Source organism: Gallinula chloropus (assembly GCF_964237585.1).
Source record: "Gallinula chloropus genome assembly, chromosome: 1".
NCBI lineage: Eukaryota > Metazoa > Chordata > Aves > Gruiformes > Rallidae > Gallinula > Gallinula chloropus.
In genome coordinates, this window is record NC_140085.1 from 70,798,018 (window position 1) to 70,816,104 (window position 18,087).

The following is an 18,087-nucleotide window of genomic DNA, read 5'->3' on the forward strand; positions in this document are numbered from 1 at the left end:
TCACTGTACAAAAGGGTTCATAAGATAAAGTATGAAACAAATATTTAAATTAAATAATTTACATATTTTTCTTAAAGCACCTCTGTAATATAATTTAGTGAAAGTCTGTACTTTGCAATTATATTCTTGTATTTTACAAATTGAAACGCAAAGAAATGGAATTACATTAAATTAACAAAACCCCACAATACATAACAATATCAATAATCTTAGATCAAACCCACATATAATTTAAATCTCTAGCAAAAGAAGGATAATAAAGCTGATTAAACCTAGGTTTAAAAAAAACCAACACAACCCAACAACAACCAACAACAACAAAACAACAACTATACACAACCCATCATCAAGAAACACTCGAGATACAGGCAAGTGCCAGGTACTGCCCTACACCTTCCATACGGGGAGGATTGGGGATTTTGGGGGAAGGGCCACTGTAAGCCCTTACACTTAGGCAATATCAAAACAGCTGCAGACGTGTTCACTAAGTGTAGCTGTAGATTTTCAACTAAGCGACAGGGATGATTTTAAGGAAGGAGAGACAGAGCTGAAATTGTTCCTCTTCAGACACAGTGCAGGCAGCTACAGCGTAATCTTCAACTGCTTATTAAAAAATAAGGAGGAAATTCAAATTTAATAGTATGTGACCCAGCTCTCGTGATGAATAAATCTCCCAAGTTTTAGCAGTTTGAATAAACAAACAAATGTTTAGATGCTTATTGTAAGCTCTTTGATTTGCAAACTTGTGCTAGCTCTCTCATGAGAACGGACTTAGTGCAACTGCTGGTATTTCCTAAATCTGTGCACGCCAGAAATAATGCAAAAATATGCTCTTTGGCAACACTTCAGCTCTCTAGCAGCTGGCTAGAACCAAAGCACAAAGGCACACGGAAACGGCAATTAAATAACAGAGAAAATTTCTTGAAAGGCGAAGAAAGATTCCATTTCTCCAAGGGGAAAACATTCCTATCTCTTCTCTGTCAGTTTGTGTTTAAAATAAAAGTGGCACTCTGAAATCGGTAAAGGTACAGAGCAAACAGAGTTCGGCTTTTAAACTGGCAGTTACGTGCTGTTACACTGAAGACAGTCACCTTTAAAGGCAGTATTTAAGAAAGGGATAACAATGAACATCAGACTTCCCTAACAGTTGGCAAAAAACCTTCCTTTTATATATTATTTTCTTCCACTTTGTCAAAGCAGCCAGGGCATCCCAATAAATAAATCAAAATCACCAACCAACCTGCAAAAATGAGTAAGCTGTAGGTTTGTTACCAACTTGAGTCACAGCACTGTCTCCTAGGATTTTTCCTCTATCCATCTGTTGTCTCTGTTTTTAAGCTGCCTGTGAGTACCTGGTTGCTAACCAGAGTTCTTCAGCGCTATGACAGCAATGCAATTTATGTTGATAAGACTCAGATCAAAACAAAACCTAACAAGACAGTAAATCCTTTATAAATCTGATCACTTTATCACCCCCCACAGAATGGGTGTTTTAAAGTATCAGATGATCTGTACAAGGTGGAGATGCTGAAGGCTCCTCAGTAATAGACCTCAAACCAGTTCAGGTTCCAAACTTTTAACAACAACAACCCCCCCCCCCCCAAACCTCCAAATTGTGTCATTTTGAAGTCTATTTGGCAAAAGCCTGCTGCATTTCACCTATGGAAGTAGGGAATGTACCACGCCAGAAGTGTTATGTAGAAATTAGGAACTTCCTTTGCTCATTAATACTCAGGAAGTGAATTGTCTGCCCTGTGTCATTCTTAGATGACACTGTGGGTACATGCACTGTGCAGCACTGTGGGCAATGGCATCCATCCAGGATTTCAGGCTATGTTAACATCAGATTTGTATTTCTGTAATTCAGAGATGTGTTCTTTCCTTTTTTTTTTTTTAAATTAATGATCTTCAATTTAATTTAAAACAGAAATCAAACTTCAGTGTCCAAGGAACTAGTTAAAAACCACTTTTTCAGGTAACAAACCAAGATGGATCTGGAACTGGGAAAATGCAAATTACACACTTTCCTATTGCTGCTAATAGAAACCTGTTAGAAGCAGCCACTAATACTGCTAAATGTTATGCCTCCCACTAAATTACACTGTTTTCAATTCTTTACAATTTTGCTAATAGCATAAGTATTTATTATTAAATTTTCAAGGTTTTTTCTTAAAGTAAAATGTTTTACTCACTTTTGAGAACAAGGCAGGAAAAACAGTTTTTATCATCATTGATTGTTTCTGACTTTTCTGAGACACTGCAGTACCTCCAAGCTGTGGAACACGACTTTGAAAATTGCCCTTTGCAAAATATCTGAGTGCTGGGGCATTAAAAAAAAAAAGTTGGCTATTGGAGTTTTGGTATGTCATCATAGAATGGCTGATATTTTGGCAATTTGAGTAAGCTGTATTACATATTGGTTATTTCAGTGCTCAATGTCTCATGCCTAGAGCCCCAGAGTTCCTCAGTACAACATGGCTGACTGGAAGAATAAAGCAGCATCATTGCTAAAATCCTCTTGTTATTTCTGAGGGCCTACCCCATACTGCTTCAAGACAAAAGACAACCCACTCCTCATCTGGTGTTTCCTGACAAGACCAGCAATCCTCTCTTTCTGAAGCATCAGAAGCAGCTGCCACATGAGGCCTGTTCTTCCTGCTGCTGACTGGCCACAGCAAAGGGGAGAAGGGTTTGTGCCTGTGTGTTTATTGTTTCTATCCTGCGCTCGGTGATCACCAGATTTGAGGCCTACACTTCCCCATTTTACACTAAAAACGCCTGACACTAAGCTGACACCTGGATAAAACACCAGGTTGCATTTAAACCTGTAATTTACCCAGTGCCCAGACATGCCAGCGGCCTGTAAAGAAACAAGAACTGTGACTAAAATAAGAATCATGGTGCCATGTTTCGCTTCACCCATCTCACGTAATTCCTGCTGTGAGGGTTTAAGATTCTGAAGTCTTGAAACACGCTACAATAGAACAAGTACAAAGTTTTCTCCTGTGCCACTGGAAGTTTAACTAGAGTGAAAATGCAAAGATTGGTTCCTGAGATCTTTGTGTTAGAAAACAAATACTAAAATAAGGAAATCATTTGAACTCACCGTATTAAAAAAGAAGAAACCCTCAACAAACAAAAGGAAATAGCAGAGTGTCTTGCATGCAGCTACCACTTTAGTGTGGTACTCTCTGATAAAGGACCTTATATGGGCAAGCTGAGCAGGTTCTTATGGCTTATTTTGCATCAGGAGTAAGCACTACTGTAAAATCAGAGTTTGCTCTCAGGGACATGATATAACTTAACTCTCAACTGTGCTCACTTTCGTAGCATTACACAACCGACACCTACAAACACTGTTCTTGGTAATACTGTCAGCTTATCCACTGCAGCTGCATGGACAAGAACAAAATTTGGTGAAATAATCTAGCTTTTTTTTATCAACAAAGTCTATGAAGTAACAGAAAGAAATATATCTGAGTGGATCATTGGGAAAAAACAAAACAGTGTACACATCAGAAAAGTAAACAGGTCCAAACAACTCTACAGTGCCAAGATACTTGTCAGCAAAGAAGGTGCCTTTCCTATACAATCATTTATTCAGAGTAAGCTGGCACTGCCCTAAAATGCCACACAGCTGAAATTCTTTGTACTGGGCTAGGATCAGGCTTTTCAGTCTCTCCAAAACTCCTGCTAATTCCAAATCATATTTTTAAATCAAAATCCCATCTTGAGCTATTATAAGTTCTCCAAAGTACACATGGCATGATATATTTTTGCTCGGGGACATTTTCTTATTTCCTTAAAACACTTTCCAGAAAAGGGTTCCATCGCTTTATCACATTTACTCTTCAAGAAACGCCTGAATGGAGCAGCTCTGCTCTAATTTAGATACCTCTTCTGATTTTGTTTCATTTCATAAAAGAACAGTCTTTTAAACATACTAATCCTAAGGTATACCAATGCAGCAGTGGATCAAAGGTCTTTCAACTATTTTTAGAAGTGTATGTACAGTAATATCCAACCATTTGAGACACCTAGACTGACTGCTGTAAGAAAAAGTGTTAATTGGTTCTCAGCAATTACCATTAGCCAAAAGTGCATAATCTTTATGATTGTGCATATACCTGGAGAGAATTTCCTGAATTTGTTACGTTAATTCTAAAATGACTAAGTCAAGAGGAAATACAATTGTGTTCACTTCTGTTACTTAACATTCTGATTCATGTGTTCCTTATCAATCTCCAATAAAAAGAACCACTTCCAAATAAAAGAACCACTCTAAGTCTCCTGGCTGGGACGGAGTTAATTGTCTTCCTAGCAGCTGGTATAGTGCCGTGTTTTGGATTTAGAATGAGAACAATGTTGATAGCACACTGATGTTTTAGCTGTTGCTGAGTAATGTGTATTCTAAGTCAAGGACATTTCAGCTTCTCATGCTCCGCCAGTGAGGTGGCTGGAAGAGTGCAAGAAGGTGAGAGGGGCACCACCAGGACAGCTGACCCAAATTGGCTAAAGGGATAGTCCCTACCATATGATGTCATGCTCAGCACATAACTGGGGGCAGCTGGTTGTGTGGGGGGGCGTTGCTGCTCTGGGACAGGCTGGGCATCAGTCAGCAGGTGGTGAGCAATTGCATTGTGTATCGCCTGTCTTCTCTATTGTTTTCTCTTTCTTTGCTGTTCTGTTAAATTACCTTTATCTCAACCTACAAGTTACACTTTTTTGTTTTTATTCTTCCCCCCCCCCCCCATTCCACTGAGGTGGGGAGCAGGGAGAGTGAGCAAAGGGCTGTGAGGTGTTTAGCTGCCTGCTGGGTTACCACAACAGTAAGACACTTCATGAGCACTATGATCAGTATTTTTCTGCAGAAGACAAAAGATCCCAAACCAGAAGAAGTGTAACAGTCCAGTTACCCAGCGTTGTGATGTTTCATGCTCAGGACCCAAAGAACAGCAGATAACTGTGCAAGTAGTTTTGCTCCCATCTGTTATTAGTATTGCTCTCGTCTTTAAATATTGTGGAAAAAAAATGCTAAAAACCCCTTAATACATATCCCTGTAGATTTCCTGTAGTAAAGGGTGTAAATGTGCATCAGATTCAGTCTTCTTAATTATCTGAACGAGTTGAGCATGCTCTGTGACGAGCTGCCGGAGGTCAGCCATCTTTTGGAGCAGTTTTGGGAAGAGGAAGATGTCATCAGGATGGTTGGTTTGCAAATGAAGTTTCAGTACATGCACGATGCTCTCCTGCATCTTCTCAATGTGTCCAACATTCACGAGACCGGGACGATCTGTTCTCAAACAGACAAAAGAATACATGGCATAATTTTGTAGCTGTTCTTTAACAGTAAGCTACCTTATAGATTCCATATTGCAGGCTACTGTGTATCATCAGATTATATACCAAGCACAGTAAGGCTCAAAATTGAAAAAGAAAACAGTAGTCTTTCTTATCCCTTTGGCCAAAGTTTCTTCAGTGTCCACAGTCATTTGAGGAGAGATTTCATACTACCAAGTACAACCTGTGCAACAAAATTTAAGAGGAAAACAAACCACACCACCTTCTTACCCCCAAACCAGCAAAAGCATCTAGCCTAGAAATCTCCTTCTTTGTTCTGTATGTTCTGCTAGCACAATTCAGACAGACAGGATAGAGAAAGCAAGCATGTGGCTACTTCTAGAGAGTTCTTGAAGTTTGGTAGCAATGTAGGAAGGCATAAATAACAGGCTTACACTCTTGATTCCCATATGTATGTGCCACAGCATAAATTAGTGACAAGATGTAGGGAAGCACCTATTAAGGATATTACACACTTTGTAGTATATTATCCCATTTTCAGCTACTTACAGTCCTCTAATACCTTCACTCTCTAGATCTAACTTCTCTGTAAGAAGTCTGGGACAACAGACTAAATGTTTCTTGAAAACTTAAGCTAATTCCAAGTGGAAGGATGAGGGGGAACACCAAAAAACACCACCAAAACCCAGTCAAAAAACCCTCATAAACATAACCACATTTTGCCTGCAAACAGCTCTCTTAACTTTCGAAAACATCAAAATACCAATGTATTGTGCAAAAGTGGGAACTTGCAGCCTAAACTAGCACACGAAGCTTTTGCAAGCCCACAGATTCTATCTCTCTTCTCGTAATCGCTGAGGATGCAACTGGGACAGCAAAACAGTCGATGAGTGTGGCAGAATGCAGAGGAGGCTGAAGGGAGCAGTTGTTGGAACTTTCTTCATCTCTTATATCCCTTTTTCAAAATGCTTATTGATAGTTTTGAATTTAATCTTAAATATTCATGTCTTTGCTTTCTGGAGAAAAGAAAGGATTACATTTGTGTTCCTTCACTAACAAAGAGTTTGAACAGTGGGAATAAAAAAGCACGAACCCAAACCCCAGATCCTTAGGTACCATAAGTTAAAAAAATACCATCATCTAATTTTTTTTAATTAGTGGAGTATGCTGGGTTTTTTAACTAGCCTGTGATATTAAAATCAAAACATGGGAAGTGCATCAGAGCTGTGCGTCTGTGCAGAACTCGTTATACGATGCAATCAGCAAATGTCAAAGATGAGCAAAGCTGTAATCTGCACCTGCCTCCCATCTCATTACGTAGTATTTTTCTGCCCATTTGGCAGATACAAACAAATACTGTTTCCGATCCAGCCCTAAACATAAAAAAATTCCTCCAAACCCCAAACAAAAAAATCCCCCCACCAACAGTCTTCAAAAAAATCCCCCCACCAACAGTCTTCACATCCCACTTTTAAAAACACAGAGTAACTGGAGCCCTCTCTAAGTGAAGCTAAATAGCAATTCCAAGCACATCTACAATTCTGCAAAGCAAAATAGAGGATCAAGACTGTTAACAGTTACACAGTATATCTTCTGTGAAACACGCCAAGAGGGAAAATGACACTGTTAGGTAGTGGTAGAACTGAATCGTCAAAAAACAAGTGAGCTTTTCCATTAAAATGAATTCATGCAAAAGCAATTTCAACAATTGCTACCTTAAAGAACAAATACCTAGTTCTTACCTCCACAGCAAATGATGGCAGCAACAAAAAGGGATATATCGCTATCATCCAATTCTAGTGCATTGAATTTCATTGCAAAATCAAATTTGGGCTCCATTATATCACAGAATGGCTTTCTCAGGCTTTTCAGGAACTCCCGAGTTATGAAACCGTTTCCATAGGCTACCAGCATCCCGTCCTTGTTCATCACAGACGCTAACATGGCAAATATGGCTTCATAAACCCCGTATTTTAACAGTGTCACTTGATCATTCAAGTCAAGATTGGAGAAGCCGGGGATAGATTTGGCAAACTCAGTCAGTTCAGTCACAGTCTCTACTGATGTACACTGGCAGCAATGGAAGATCCGGACTTCTGCTTCCTTGTTCTGAATGCCGTTGGCTACCAATTTTGCCACCAGGGTCTTCTCTGCCATACACAAGGTATCCATGTCATGTATAACAAATGGCTACAGAGAAAAAAACCCACAAATTCACTTACAAAATAGTGGTTGTTAATCATGAGTTTCCTAAAGAATAAGAATTTTGATTAACTTTCATGCTAATCAGCCTTCAACTCTCAATAAACCACGAGTTCTTTCCTATTTCTGCAAAAAAGATAAGCCACGTATTGCAGAACTACAAACTGTGGTATCTAAGAAAAAGTCTGCTCTGCAAACAACAATGCAAATAGGAAAATGTAAATAGGTATGACATATCTTTAATCTAGTTTTATGTAGTAGTTATAGTGCCGTGCTTAGTATGCATACATCCACCTCTGAACAAGTCCCAGAAGGTTCACAAAAGACTTGTATTACCTTCTCCAGAAGTCCAGGTTATTCTGCCTACACTCCTATCGATTCCTAAACTAACTACACTTGATGCACATCATGATGCTTTCCTGAAGTATCCTAGGGGGAATACAGACAGTCATTTAAATACAGGACAGCATATTTGCACAAGAATGTGAACCCTGTACTACTTGTGTTTTATTATCACATTTTCATAGACTAAGTACCAGCTGATCTTCCACAGAGATAAGCAGAAAAAATTCTAGCTACAGTTAGTGCAAGGTATTCTCTAAACCCAGAATCCCACTAGTATGTCAAATAATGCAAAATTTCTGTCATGATCACGGTCTTTTCCATAAGCCCCTTAGTTTAAAAAGGTACGTGCATGTCGAACTGATGAGCTGGTCTCATAAAACATCATATGTATTAAAAAAAAAAAACAAAAAACTCAAAAGCATTCAGACTTTCTTAGAAACAATCAGAACTCCAAAATATTTTGATACATATCTGAAGAGCAGTAATGAAAACAGAGGATTAACCACTGAAGAACAACAACAAACCCCAATGCTTCCCAGCCTACCAAAGTCATAGCAATTGACCTTGAACATAAATCTAGTTCCAAAAATGCTAAGTACCTTCCCTGTGCTGTTTTGCTCATCTCAGTCTAAAAACACTTGGTGTTCTGTTAGAAAGTCAGAGAATTCATGTCAAACATGCTAGCTTCCCATGTTTGTCTGCTTTTTAAATGCTTATGGCAAATACATGTTCCACTTCAATACTTAAGAGCTCTAGAGAACAAAACTTTCTATATGCCTGTGGGTATGAGTGTAAACTGGCAAAGCAGTAAATCCACTGCATCTCTGAATCCTTTAAAAGAGTAGAGTATTTCATAAAACTTCTGGAAATTCATAATGGTTTCCCTATGCAGAAAGTAGGTATGGTTGAGAAGCTAAATTTAAAAACAATGCCTCGTCAGCATGAAAAACACTAGTTCATTCTAAAATGAATTATGGTGGTGCCAAGAATTAGGATTCACTGAAATCAGCTGGTAATGCACTGGCCAGAAACAGGTGGATTACTTACTACCAACAACAAACCCCTGGAGGGGTGAGGAGGATGTGTTCTGTTAAAAAGTCAAAGCAAAATGAAAATGTGTTTTCCCAAGAGATGATGAAATAGCTTTAAAAACCCTCTCCCCTTCCCTGCATATTGAAGGATGAAGTAGCAGCCTGTTTATAATAAACTAGGTCTGATTCCTCATTCATTTTTACTTGTAAATTCACCAAGACCTGAGCAAGCCACTATTAACTAGTCAATCAGATGACTATAATCTGAGAGCCTTGATCCCATAAATGTGAACACAGAAATTAGGATGCAGAGATCTAGAATCCCTGCACGTATGACAGATACTGTAACTTATGACTCTGACGTGGTATCAAGCTTGAAAAGGACTTTATGCAGATACCTAGGAGGTAAAGTGTTAAAGTATGGTATTTACTGTAGGCTTATGTCAACTTGTACCCCCAAAAAAAGTTTAAGCCTGGTCTTAATTTTAAGTGTTTCTGTAATCCAATGAAAAAGACTGGGATTATTCCTATGTCTCTCTTTTAATGTAGAAGGCTGTATGCTTGGCTAGATCAGACTATAATATGCCAAAATCCATAATTCAGAAGACAGCTTGCTTACAGTTTTTATAACACTCATCCCCACAGTTACATGTTTTTTTATTATGGCATATGTAAAATCTCCTCCCTGCAAATTTTTGCTGACATTAAAATTGTTGGCGAAATAAGATACTTATCTTCTACATATAATTAACATAAATCACAGCAGAATTAAAAAAAAAAAAGCCACCAAAACCCAAGCATAAAGTAAAACAAGTCAGTCCTTACAATGGTTATACAATCTCATGTGCTACAAAACAAAAAGCAGTTGGTAAGGAAAAATGGCCTCAACAGCACACGTCTTCACAAACCATGCCTGCTTCTCCCTTTCAAAGTAACCACAGGCTAAATTTAGACCAGGCAGGCTGGGTGAGGAAACAGTCAGAACTGTAAACGAAGAATTACAAACTCAAGTTTCCCTTGCCCTCCTGCCATTAATATTGTTGGGACTAAAACAAAAATTGTAAAGACCTCCTGTATGCCCACAATAGTATTTATCCTGGCATTTAGGACATTTTTTTCCCTTCACTCTCATAATAGGGAATTAAATTTGAACATTTCCCCACCCATACCAAGAGGTATTCACATTCAGATGTAACTTTTTTTTTATTAAGAATTAGTTTTCTTTCCCTTATGTGTCTACTATAACTTACATTCATCAGCTTCCATTTACAAGTTTACCTGATTTTCCTAAAGCTTCCAATTATTCTGACAGTGGCTAAAAGCAACCATATTTACTACAGGTATTCTTTTTGCATATTTCATGTCTGTATTAGCATGCTATTTATTTTCTAAAAGATTTGCTTAAGAGTTTAACAGGTTATTATAATCACCTTACATACGTTACAGCAAAAGTACTTACTGGATTGTTATTAGTTTTCCCTGCAAGGATGATTCTCGCTTTAACCTTGTTCATATTGAAGTTTTTCAGGTAAGCGTCATGAATTCTTTTGGCAAGTGATTTAAGATCTGCCATTTCTGAATCTTCTACATAATTTTCACCTGTTAGGATCTCTGCTTTCAACTTGGCCTTCTCTGACCTTGGCATTCGTCCAAAACGTATTGCTGATGGGGAGACAGAATTGTAAGACAAACGTAAAACACGATGCCTTTTTCCATTGCTGATTTTGCAGTATGATTTTCTGTCTGGCAACACTGAGGTAGAGGTAGTATCTTTATTATAATAAATTCTTGAGTGAAAAAGACTCATCCTTTCCAACATGGTAAGTGACTAATTATCAATACAAAATGCTGAACCAAAGGGTAATCAGATATTTCACAACAGTAAGTGGTACCTGTGATGAGCTAGAACACACATCTTTTTCCTGACCCAAGTAGTTGTATTTTGTTTTCTTCTTACTGTGTTCTACAACTCCCAACATGAAACTGTAAGTCCACCTTGGGAAATCTAAAAAGCTTGAGTAAACTCATGAGAGGAGCTTGGCAGAGAGCACACATGCCAGCTGGAGAGCTGTCAGGGGAGTTACTCTGCAGGGAACGCTGCAACAGTTGGACACAAATTCCATGTCTGACTCTGAACCTACTGGGGCATTCAGTTCGTTACGTTCAGTTCAACGTATCTGTACTGCCTAGTGAGAACAAAACAGACTGGAGACCTGGATTTATGCTTAAAGGCTACAGTCAACAAAACCTCTTCCAATACCCAGCATTTAATGCTTTGTTTTTTTGTTTTTGTTTTTTTTTTTTTTCCAATAGATTATCCCTTCAAGACTGTAGAGGATGCGAATGGAGTTTGAGAATGCAGTCTAGTTATTAGGATATTCTTTTGAGAGGCAGAAGATGAGAGTTTGACACACCACTGGGTATGGAGGTCTCCCAGTTCTTAGGCAAGTGGTCTTGCCATTTAGCAATAAAATAGGCGTGTGCACATCCTTCTTTGGTTTCAGCTGAAAACTAAACCAGCTCCATTTTAAAAGGGGCCTTGCCCTCTGATGGCACGCAAGGTTTTGAGGTGGCTAATATAGCTGGCTGGCTGCTCTTACCACATTTCAGCATCTAACCAGTGAGAGGACAGAACCTCAGTACTTAGATTGAGCAATCCAGAGCATGTGCAGAATTAGCCCTTCAACATGTCCAAGGAATTTTCTCATGACATAAGGAGGTGACTCATGACATAAGGAGGTGACTCCAGGTATGATAAGGGATTTCAATGGATGCCCAACATGGATGGCCTGTTTGGAATCTGGCCACAGGTCTATTGGAAAAAAATGGAATAGTACCTGCTCTAAACTGAAACTTATGGTTTTAGGGTCATAATTGTAAATCTAGTTCTACATCTTTCCCTAAGCATTGCCTGCAAGCATTTCCTTCCCCCTCTGCCTCCCATGTGTTTGCTGCAGTAAAACTACTGCTACTCCCTTCAGCTGGAGCACAGGTGCCCACAGCATTTTAGTAGGATGAAACAGCTTTAACTGAATGGTAATTACTGCTGACCAGCACAACTCCCTGCTTGACTCCTGCCCTGAGACATTACTTTATTGGCTGGCACACTCTTCCCAAGTCTGTTGCTTCAGGAAGGTTATCACCAGTCTTGCTGATACTGCCAAGCCTCTCCCAATGGATCTTAATCTTGGTCAAGGCTCACCACAAGGGAGCCAGACTTCCCCAGAACCAGAAAGTCAACTCAATGTCTCTTGCTAAGACTCTACACTAATGTCATAGGCAGCTTCCCCAACCATGTTCCTACTCCAGCCCTCTTGACTAAATAGTTTCCTTAGGAAGTCTGTCTCCTAACCCACAGCTTTTCACCTAGCCCAGCATTTTCACCTGCTTTTTGCCTACTCCTAAATTGCACTTGCTCCAAAGTTCAGCCTTGACATTATCAGACCTACAAAGAGAAAGAAAACTACTCTCATCTGGCCAACCAAAATTTGCTTTCTCCTGGCTTGGTGCCTCTCTCTTCAAAGTTGCATAGCAAGCTACATACTGTGCATAAAACTGACCTGTGGGTTGAAACTGGCCTGTAAGCCACAGGCTTACCACCCTTATCTTAAATCATTAACACAAACAGTGTCATGATTTTTAAACTGGATATCTAAACATACTGAATTTTTACCATTCCATTTAACAAGCAACCTACCAGATCCCTGTTCCACAGTCAGCACAGACCTTCACTCTCCCCCCTCTCTCTCTGAACCATCTGCCCAAGATCTGTTGCACTATAACCTGAAAAATAGCAAACTCTTCCTACAGATTTCTACCCTATGTCATTCCCTCCCACAATGAGCTAATTGTTCTCCTCCTACTCCTCTATAATGCCCTTGATCAGAATTCTTCTAGTACTGAAATTTATTTCAGTGAGAGCAAAGGTGCCAACGTTCTGGGTGAGGAAAACAACTAAATGAGCATTTACATGGACAAAGAGACATCCAGCACAGTTCTGTGAAGCCTGTAACAGTATATTTGGCAGCTGTGTATCAATTACATAACTACTCATTAAGGAAACTGGTGGTCCTGCCACAATCTACACCATAAAAATCTGAGGCTCAACTCCTATGTAGTAAGGAAAAACGCTCTCCAAGTGCCTGCTTCCAGAAGTAAGCTCTAGGTAGGAACGAACAAATTATTAAGGGCACTCTTACCTACCATTATGTGACATTCCAACTGAAAGGCACTTTTGAAAACGACAGTATTGGCACTTATTACGATTTTTTTTCTGAATTTTGCAGTTGCGATCACATTTATCGTAGATGAGTTTCAAGCGAATTGTTCTTCTAAAAAAACCCTAAACAAGTTTGAGAAAACAATATGCAATGTTAAAAAGTGTTGACTACTAAACTTCAGTCATACAGGTGGTTTTTTTTTTTTCTTTTATTCTTTACTGATGTCACTAGCAAAACAATATGCAAAGTATAACCTGTCCAAAGGTAAGAACCTGTGCAGTGGAGTGGTGTGTATGAAGGCATGTATGGAATGGAAAACACAAAAGCAGGGAGTAGCTCTCAGCCCATTTTCCTGGGAGAGGGCCAAGAGCCCAAAGTACCAGAGCAGATTTGCTCTTAAGGATTAAGCAAAACAGTCCCATGCTGCTTTTGTACACATTCTCTCAGCATCCTCTATCAGAAAGAGCCTTCATCTTGGGGTATGACAACACAGCACAGTGTATAGAAAAAGCCAAGGACACAAAAATGAGCATTGCAGAGAAGCCTGTAACTCAACAGATCTTACCGTGATGTCTTGACACTGCAGTGTAAGGTTAGTCTCATACTATGAAATCACAGGGTTAGCAAATATAGACATTGCAGTGTTTTGCTTCACATGACACAGCAAAATGTCATTTACACTGTGGGACACAACTGACCATGAACTGGCTCCCTCTCTCTAATAGGTATCGTAGCATTATTCTGTAAGATTTGTATGCAAATTACCATATTCTGACATCGTGAAGGTAAATTTATACACTTAAACCATTATTTCTCTCATCTTACATCATTATTTAGAAAAAAATGGAAAATCAAAACATTAGAAGGAAAAAGAGAAGCATCTTATAATTCATGGGCCACATCATTCCAAAAATTACACAGCAATGATAATATTAATTTGCCCCAGAGGCATGCACTGGCCCAATACTCAGTGATTCAGGCAGAATGCAGTGGAGATGAGACAGTCGGGACCTGTTACTGTTATAATGGAAACATAGCAAACTGGCATGCTTCTCACAGCTATACTCCCAACACAAATAAAACACTAGTGGAGCAAGTAGGCTTTGATTTTTGGTCACAGATTAGTGTTTCGGGTTCTTTTAGTGTTTAACCAGCTATATGCAGAAAAGCAGCATTAAAATTGTCATTGTGAATTGCCCCTGCTTGATGAAGGTCTGGTATTGAATTACAGTATCCAGTTAGAGCATCTGAACAGTTCGTTTCAGAAGAAGATCAGAGCTACATTTATTATTGAAATAATGGCTAGAATTAAATGTTAATTAAACATTTATGTAACAAATGTTTATCTTCATATAATCCTGTAAATAAAGCAACACGATTAAGGTTCTTAAAAAGAAAATGATGACTGTACCTTACAACCTTCACAAGCATGTACTCCGTAATGGTAGCCTGAGGCTTTATCACCACAAATTCTACATTCAATGTTTAATGCTCCACTGGGTGATTCATCTATGCTACCTGGAGCTGTGGCAAAATTAATGGATGAAGGACTGGATGCTGGTGAAAGGGTGTCTAAAAGAAAAAGGAACACTTCATAAATACTACACTATCAAGATCGATACAATTTCTATACTAAAAACACACACACACAAAGTGAGCTTATTCTAAAAAATAATCCTGAAGTAACAGTCATTAAGTGGACTAATAATGTGGCCTTGTTTGATAAAGAATTCATATTTATATTCATGGAGCAAACACACAGAAAATACAATGTGTACCTTACTAATTTTGATGAGACGTACAATGTTAACAAACAAGAAGCCTTTCTGAAGAAACCCTGGTAACAAGAACTAGAGGGGCAATAATGGTTCTTGAGGATTCAATAAACATGCACCACACAAAATAAAATAAAACCAATATGGGTTTTTTTATTTTTATTTTCCTGCATTCCATTTTTCACTTTGAATTTTTCGAATGCTTGTCAATTTTATGTGAACGTGACCTTTTTTTTTTTAATCCCTGAATTTACAATAAGGAACTGAAAAAACCTGAATATTTCCCTTAAATTAAGGAAATCATCTTAACCATAAAAATGCACGTTTACCACCTGCACTAATAATGTAAATTTGAAACTGAAAAGTGGCCTTCAATGTGTATCTACTACTCATGACAAACAGTACAAAACATAAAAAGGAAAAAAAACCTACCCCAAAACCCCACAACACAATGAAACAGAGCCCTCTGTGACTTCAAGTTTGTATCACAGTATCCATTCAACCTGCCCATCCCTCTGTCCAGAAAGCTTATTAACAGCTCATCTCACTGTTACATCTTCTTGTGTTGCAGCGCTGAGTAGCAGATCTGTGGCTATGGTATGACATGAGACACACTCCTAGCTCACGTGGAGTGCGTCCAGTGCCTGAATATGCACTTCAGTGTCCCACTGACTTCTGAAGAGCTACTCAGTTTTAAATGGCAACCTAGACTGAGGCCCAAAGAGCAATTAAACAAGCTCTCCTCCTAAAGAAGATGTTTTCTCTAAGCAAACGTATACTCCTTCACATTAGTAGGAAGAGTGAACAGATACTACAAGGAAGGCATCATGAATGTCTGCTTCTAAAATAACCCAGCAGTAGGAGCCTTGCTCAGGTATTTTACCATTTGAGTATAATGGGAAAAAACATTTCTGAATTGTTGTACAATGAAATAAACTCTCCAGACATTTTACTACTAGATGAACATGTTACAAAACTAACACATTCCAACCTTCATTATTTCAATTAATATTTGAGGAATTTTTTTCTAAGGCCAGAATTTCTTTTATCTTCCATCTTGCAACTCGCACCACAAGACTTTAGCAAACTAATGGGTGTGTTATTCTAACAGAAAGATTAAGAAACACTCATGAATGTAGGTCAGCAAGTATTATGTTGGAAAAAACCTTGGCATGGAACTCAGCGTCTGCATTGCCAGGACTGCCAAGCCCACAGGCATCAGAGTCATCAAGAACAGCCTACAACTCAGGATTTTTTTAGTGCAATTTTAATTTCCTTTCACTTGCCTCACAGAATTTGAGCCTTGAAAGTTTATATTTTCCAGCTTCTCTAACAGCAAAACTAGAATGTTTTGCAATGAACATTGAATACTCCAATTTGAAGGTGAACACCAAAAGCTGATCTAATTTATTGTAGGGCTTGTATATGCACGCACACAAATGATCACATCTCAAAAGGACAATGTTATAAAACCTGCATGTAGTATCTTTTCCAGTAGAAGGCATCTTTCTAATGTGAAGGTCTACCACCAAAAGGGACCCAGATCCTATTTATGTACATACTCCTTCGGGCAGTAGCGCCAAGAGGCAGCTCTTCCTCTCATTTCAATCACTTTCGTGCAGAGGATCACCTCAACTTATCAGTGCCATTTTTGTAAGATAAAATAAGTCATTACAGCCTGAGATTAATTTAAAGTAAGAACCCCCTAAAATAAAACATTATAATTAACTTTCTGGTTCTTTAATGTTAGTTGCTTAAAATGGCTACTGCTAAGAGATCTATAAACCCTCAGTTTCAAAAGCAATACCTTACTGACACTGACTGCAGCATCCCATACCACTTCAACAATTCCCATTTAGATCTCTCAAAGCCTCTCACAAAGATCTTTTGACTAAAGACTGTGTGATGTGCTAGCCTCTGAGACTGTTACTTTAACCAGGGTAGAAGTCACGAGCTGAATAATGCTACTTTTGAGAAGGGGGGGGACAAGGGAGAAAACAGAATATAACAAAATATACTTTGAAAGATGGGGAACTCCTTTAGTGCTATATTGTGACTTCCTATATGATTACAACAGATAGCAACTCCATTGCTAGTGATAGTGATTTTTCAAAGTTCTTTTGAAAAAGCTGTTGATGCTAATGGCAATTTAAAAGAGTAACTTTATGTTACAGTGATTTTTCAGTGACAGTGGTCTAATAAAATGTTTAAAGCTAAAGTTAATTTAAGACCATGCTCTGATCAGCTTACATATTTCTAGTGTTACGTAGTCATAAAGCACAATTACCATGTTAGAAAGGTTTTTAATTCCTATCACTATGTATTTACAAAGGAAAGTTTTATGAGAAACCAAAACTCTCTTACCTGTTATAACTGATCCATCAGATCCTGGACCGTTTCCCAGTGACTGGAACTCCGTTAAACTTAAAGTTCCAGAGCTATCTTCACCTAGAGACTGAGAGAGGTCTTGAATGTTCTCCATATCTTGTAGGAACTCTCCAGATAAAGGGCTGCCTATATCATCCTCCTCCAAGGGAGTAAGGGGATAGAGCTGGTTTTCAGTGTCCACCATTTTGATCAAGCAGAGCAGTCACTTAAACTTCTTCACTCTGGTGAAAGAATAATACATACATATATCTCTATATATGTACTTACAATACCAGAGTATTTATTAAAATATCTGAAACAGTTACAGCACACTGAATACATGAATTCTAATCCAATAGTAAAATATTATACAATATTCAGTTGTTCCAGAAGCTTTAGGCAACATGAATCATCACAGGACAGGGAAGGAAGAAAAATCCCCAAAATATTTCAATATGAATTGAAGTTACAAGGTCATTCTGTAAATTGCTGTTTTCTCTCCTTTGCTGAGAAGTTACATGCTGTGTTTCTACAGCAGGCATCAGGCACCTTCCACCAAAATTTATGGAAAACCAACAAATGCCAATATGTTTGAGCAGTCTCTTCTCACCTTACCCAACAGGTTTAGATATGTTGATTTTGTCCTCTTTTCTCATCAATTTTAAATTTACTGGATAGATCTTATGACACTGCAGAGAATAAAATACAGTCTTGCACTAAAATCTTCATAGAAGCTGTCCAAACTACTATTTTTGGACCTACTTTGGTGAAAGAACACCTTCAACAAGAGTGCTTCTGCAAATACAATCTAATGTATGTATAACTCCTAGAGTTAGTTTTACTTCC

At 38.5% G+C, this 18,087-nt stretch overlaps 1 protein-coding gene across 3 annotated transcripts; it reads right to left on the reverse strand.

Annotated features, from left to right (window-relative positions):
• Nucleotides 1-5,045: 5,045 nt before the first annotated feature.
• PPARA (peroxisome proliferator activated receptor alpha) lies at nt 5,046-17,449 on the reverse strand (the record flags this gene model as incomplete). 3 transcript variants are annotated; one of them, XM_084279104.1, is made up of 6 exons in its annotated part: nt 5,046-5,293; nt 7,044-7,491; nt 10,339-10,541; nt 13,083-13,221; nt 14,511-14,671; nt 17,239-17,449. In XM_084279104.1, the coding sequence occupies 6 exons, from the start codon at nt 17,444-17,446 to the stop codon at nt 5,046-5,048; spliced, it is 1,407 nt and encodes a 468-aa protein (XP_084135230.1). The 3 variants fall into 3 exon arrangements, with proteins under 3 accessions (XP_084135230.1, XP_084135229.1, XP_084135231.1); XM_084279103.1 differs by having other exon boundaries at nt 10,354-10,541; nt 17,239-17,446; XM_084279105.1 differs by lacking the exons at nt 7,044-7,491; nt 10,339-10,541 and having other exon boundaries at nt 17,239-17,446.
• Between the last annotated feature and the right edge of the window lie 638 nt (nt 17,450-18,087).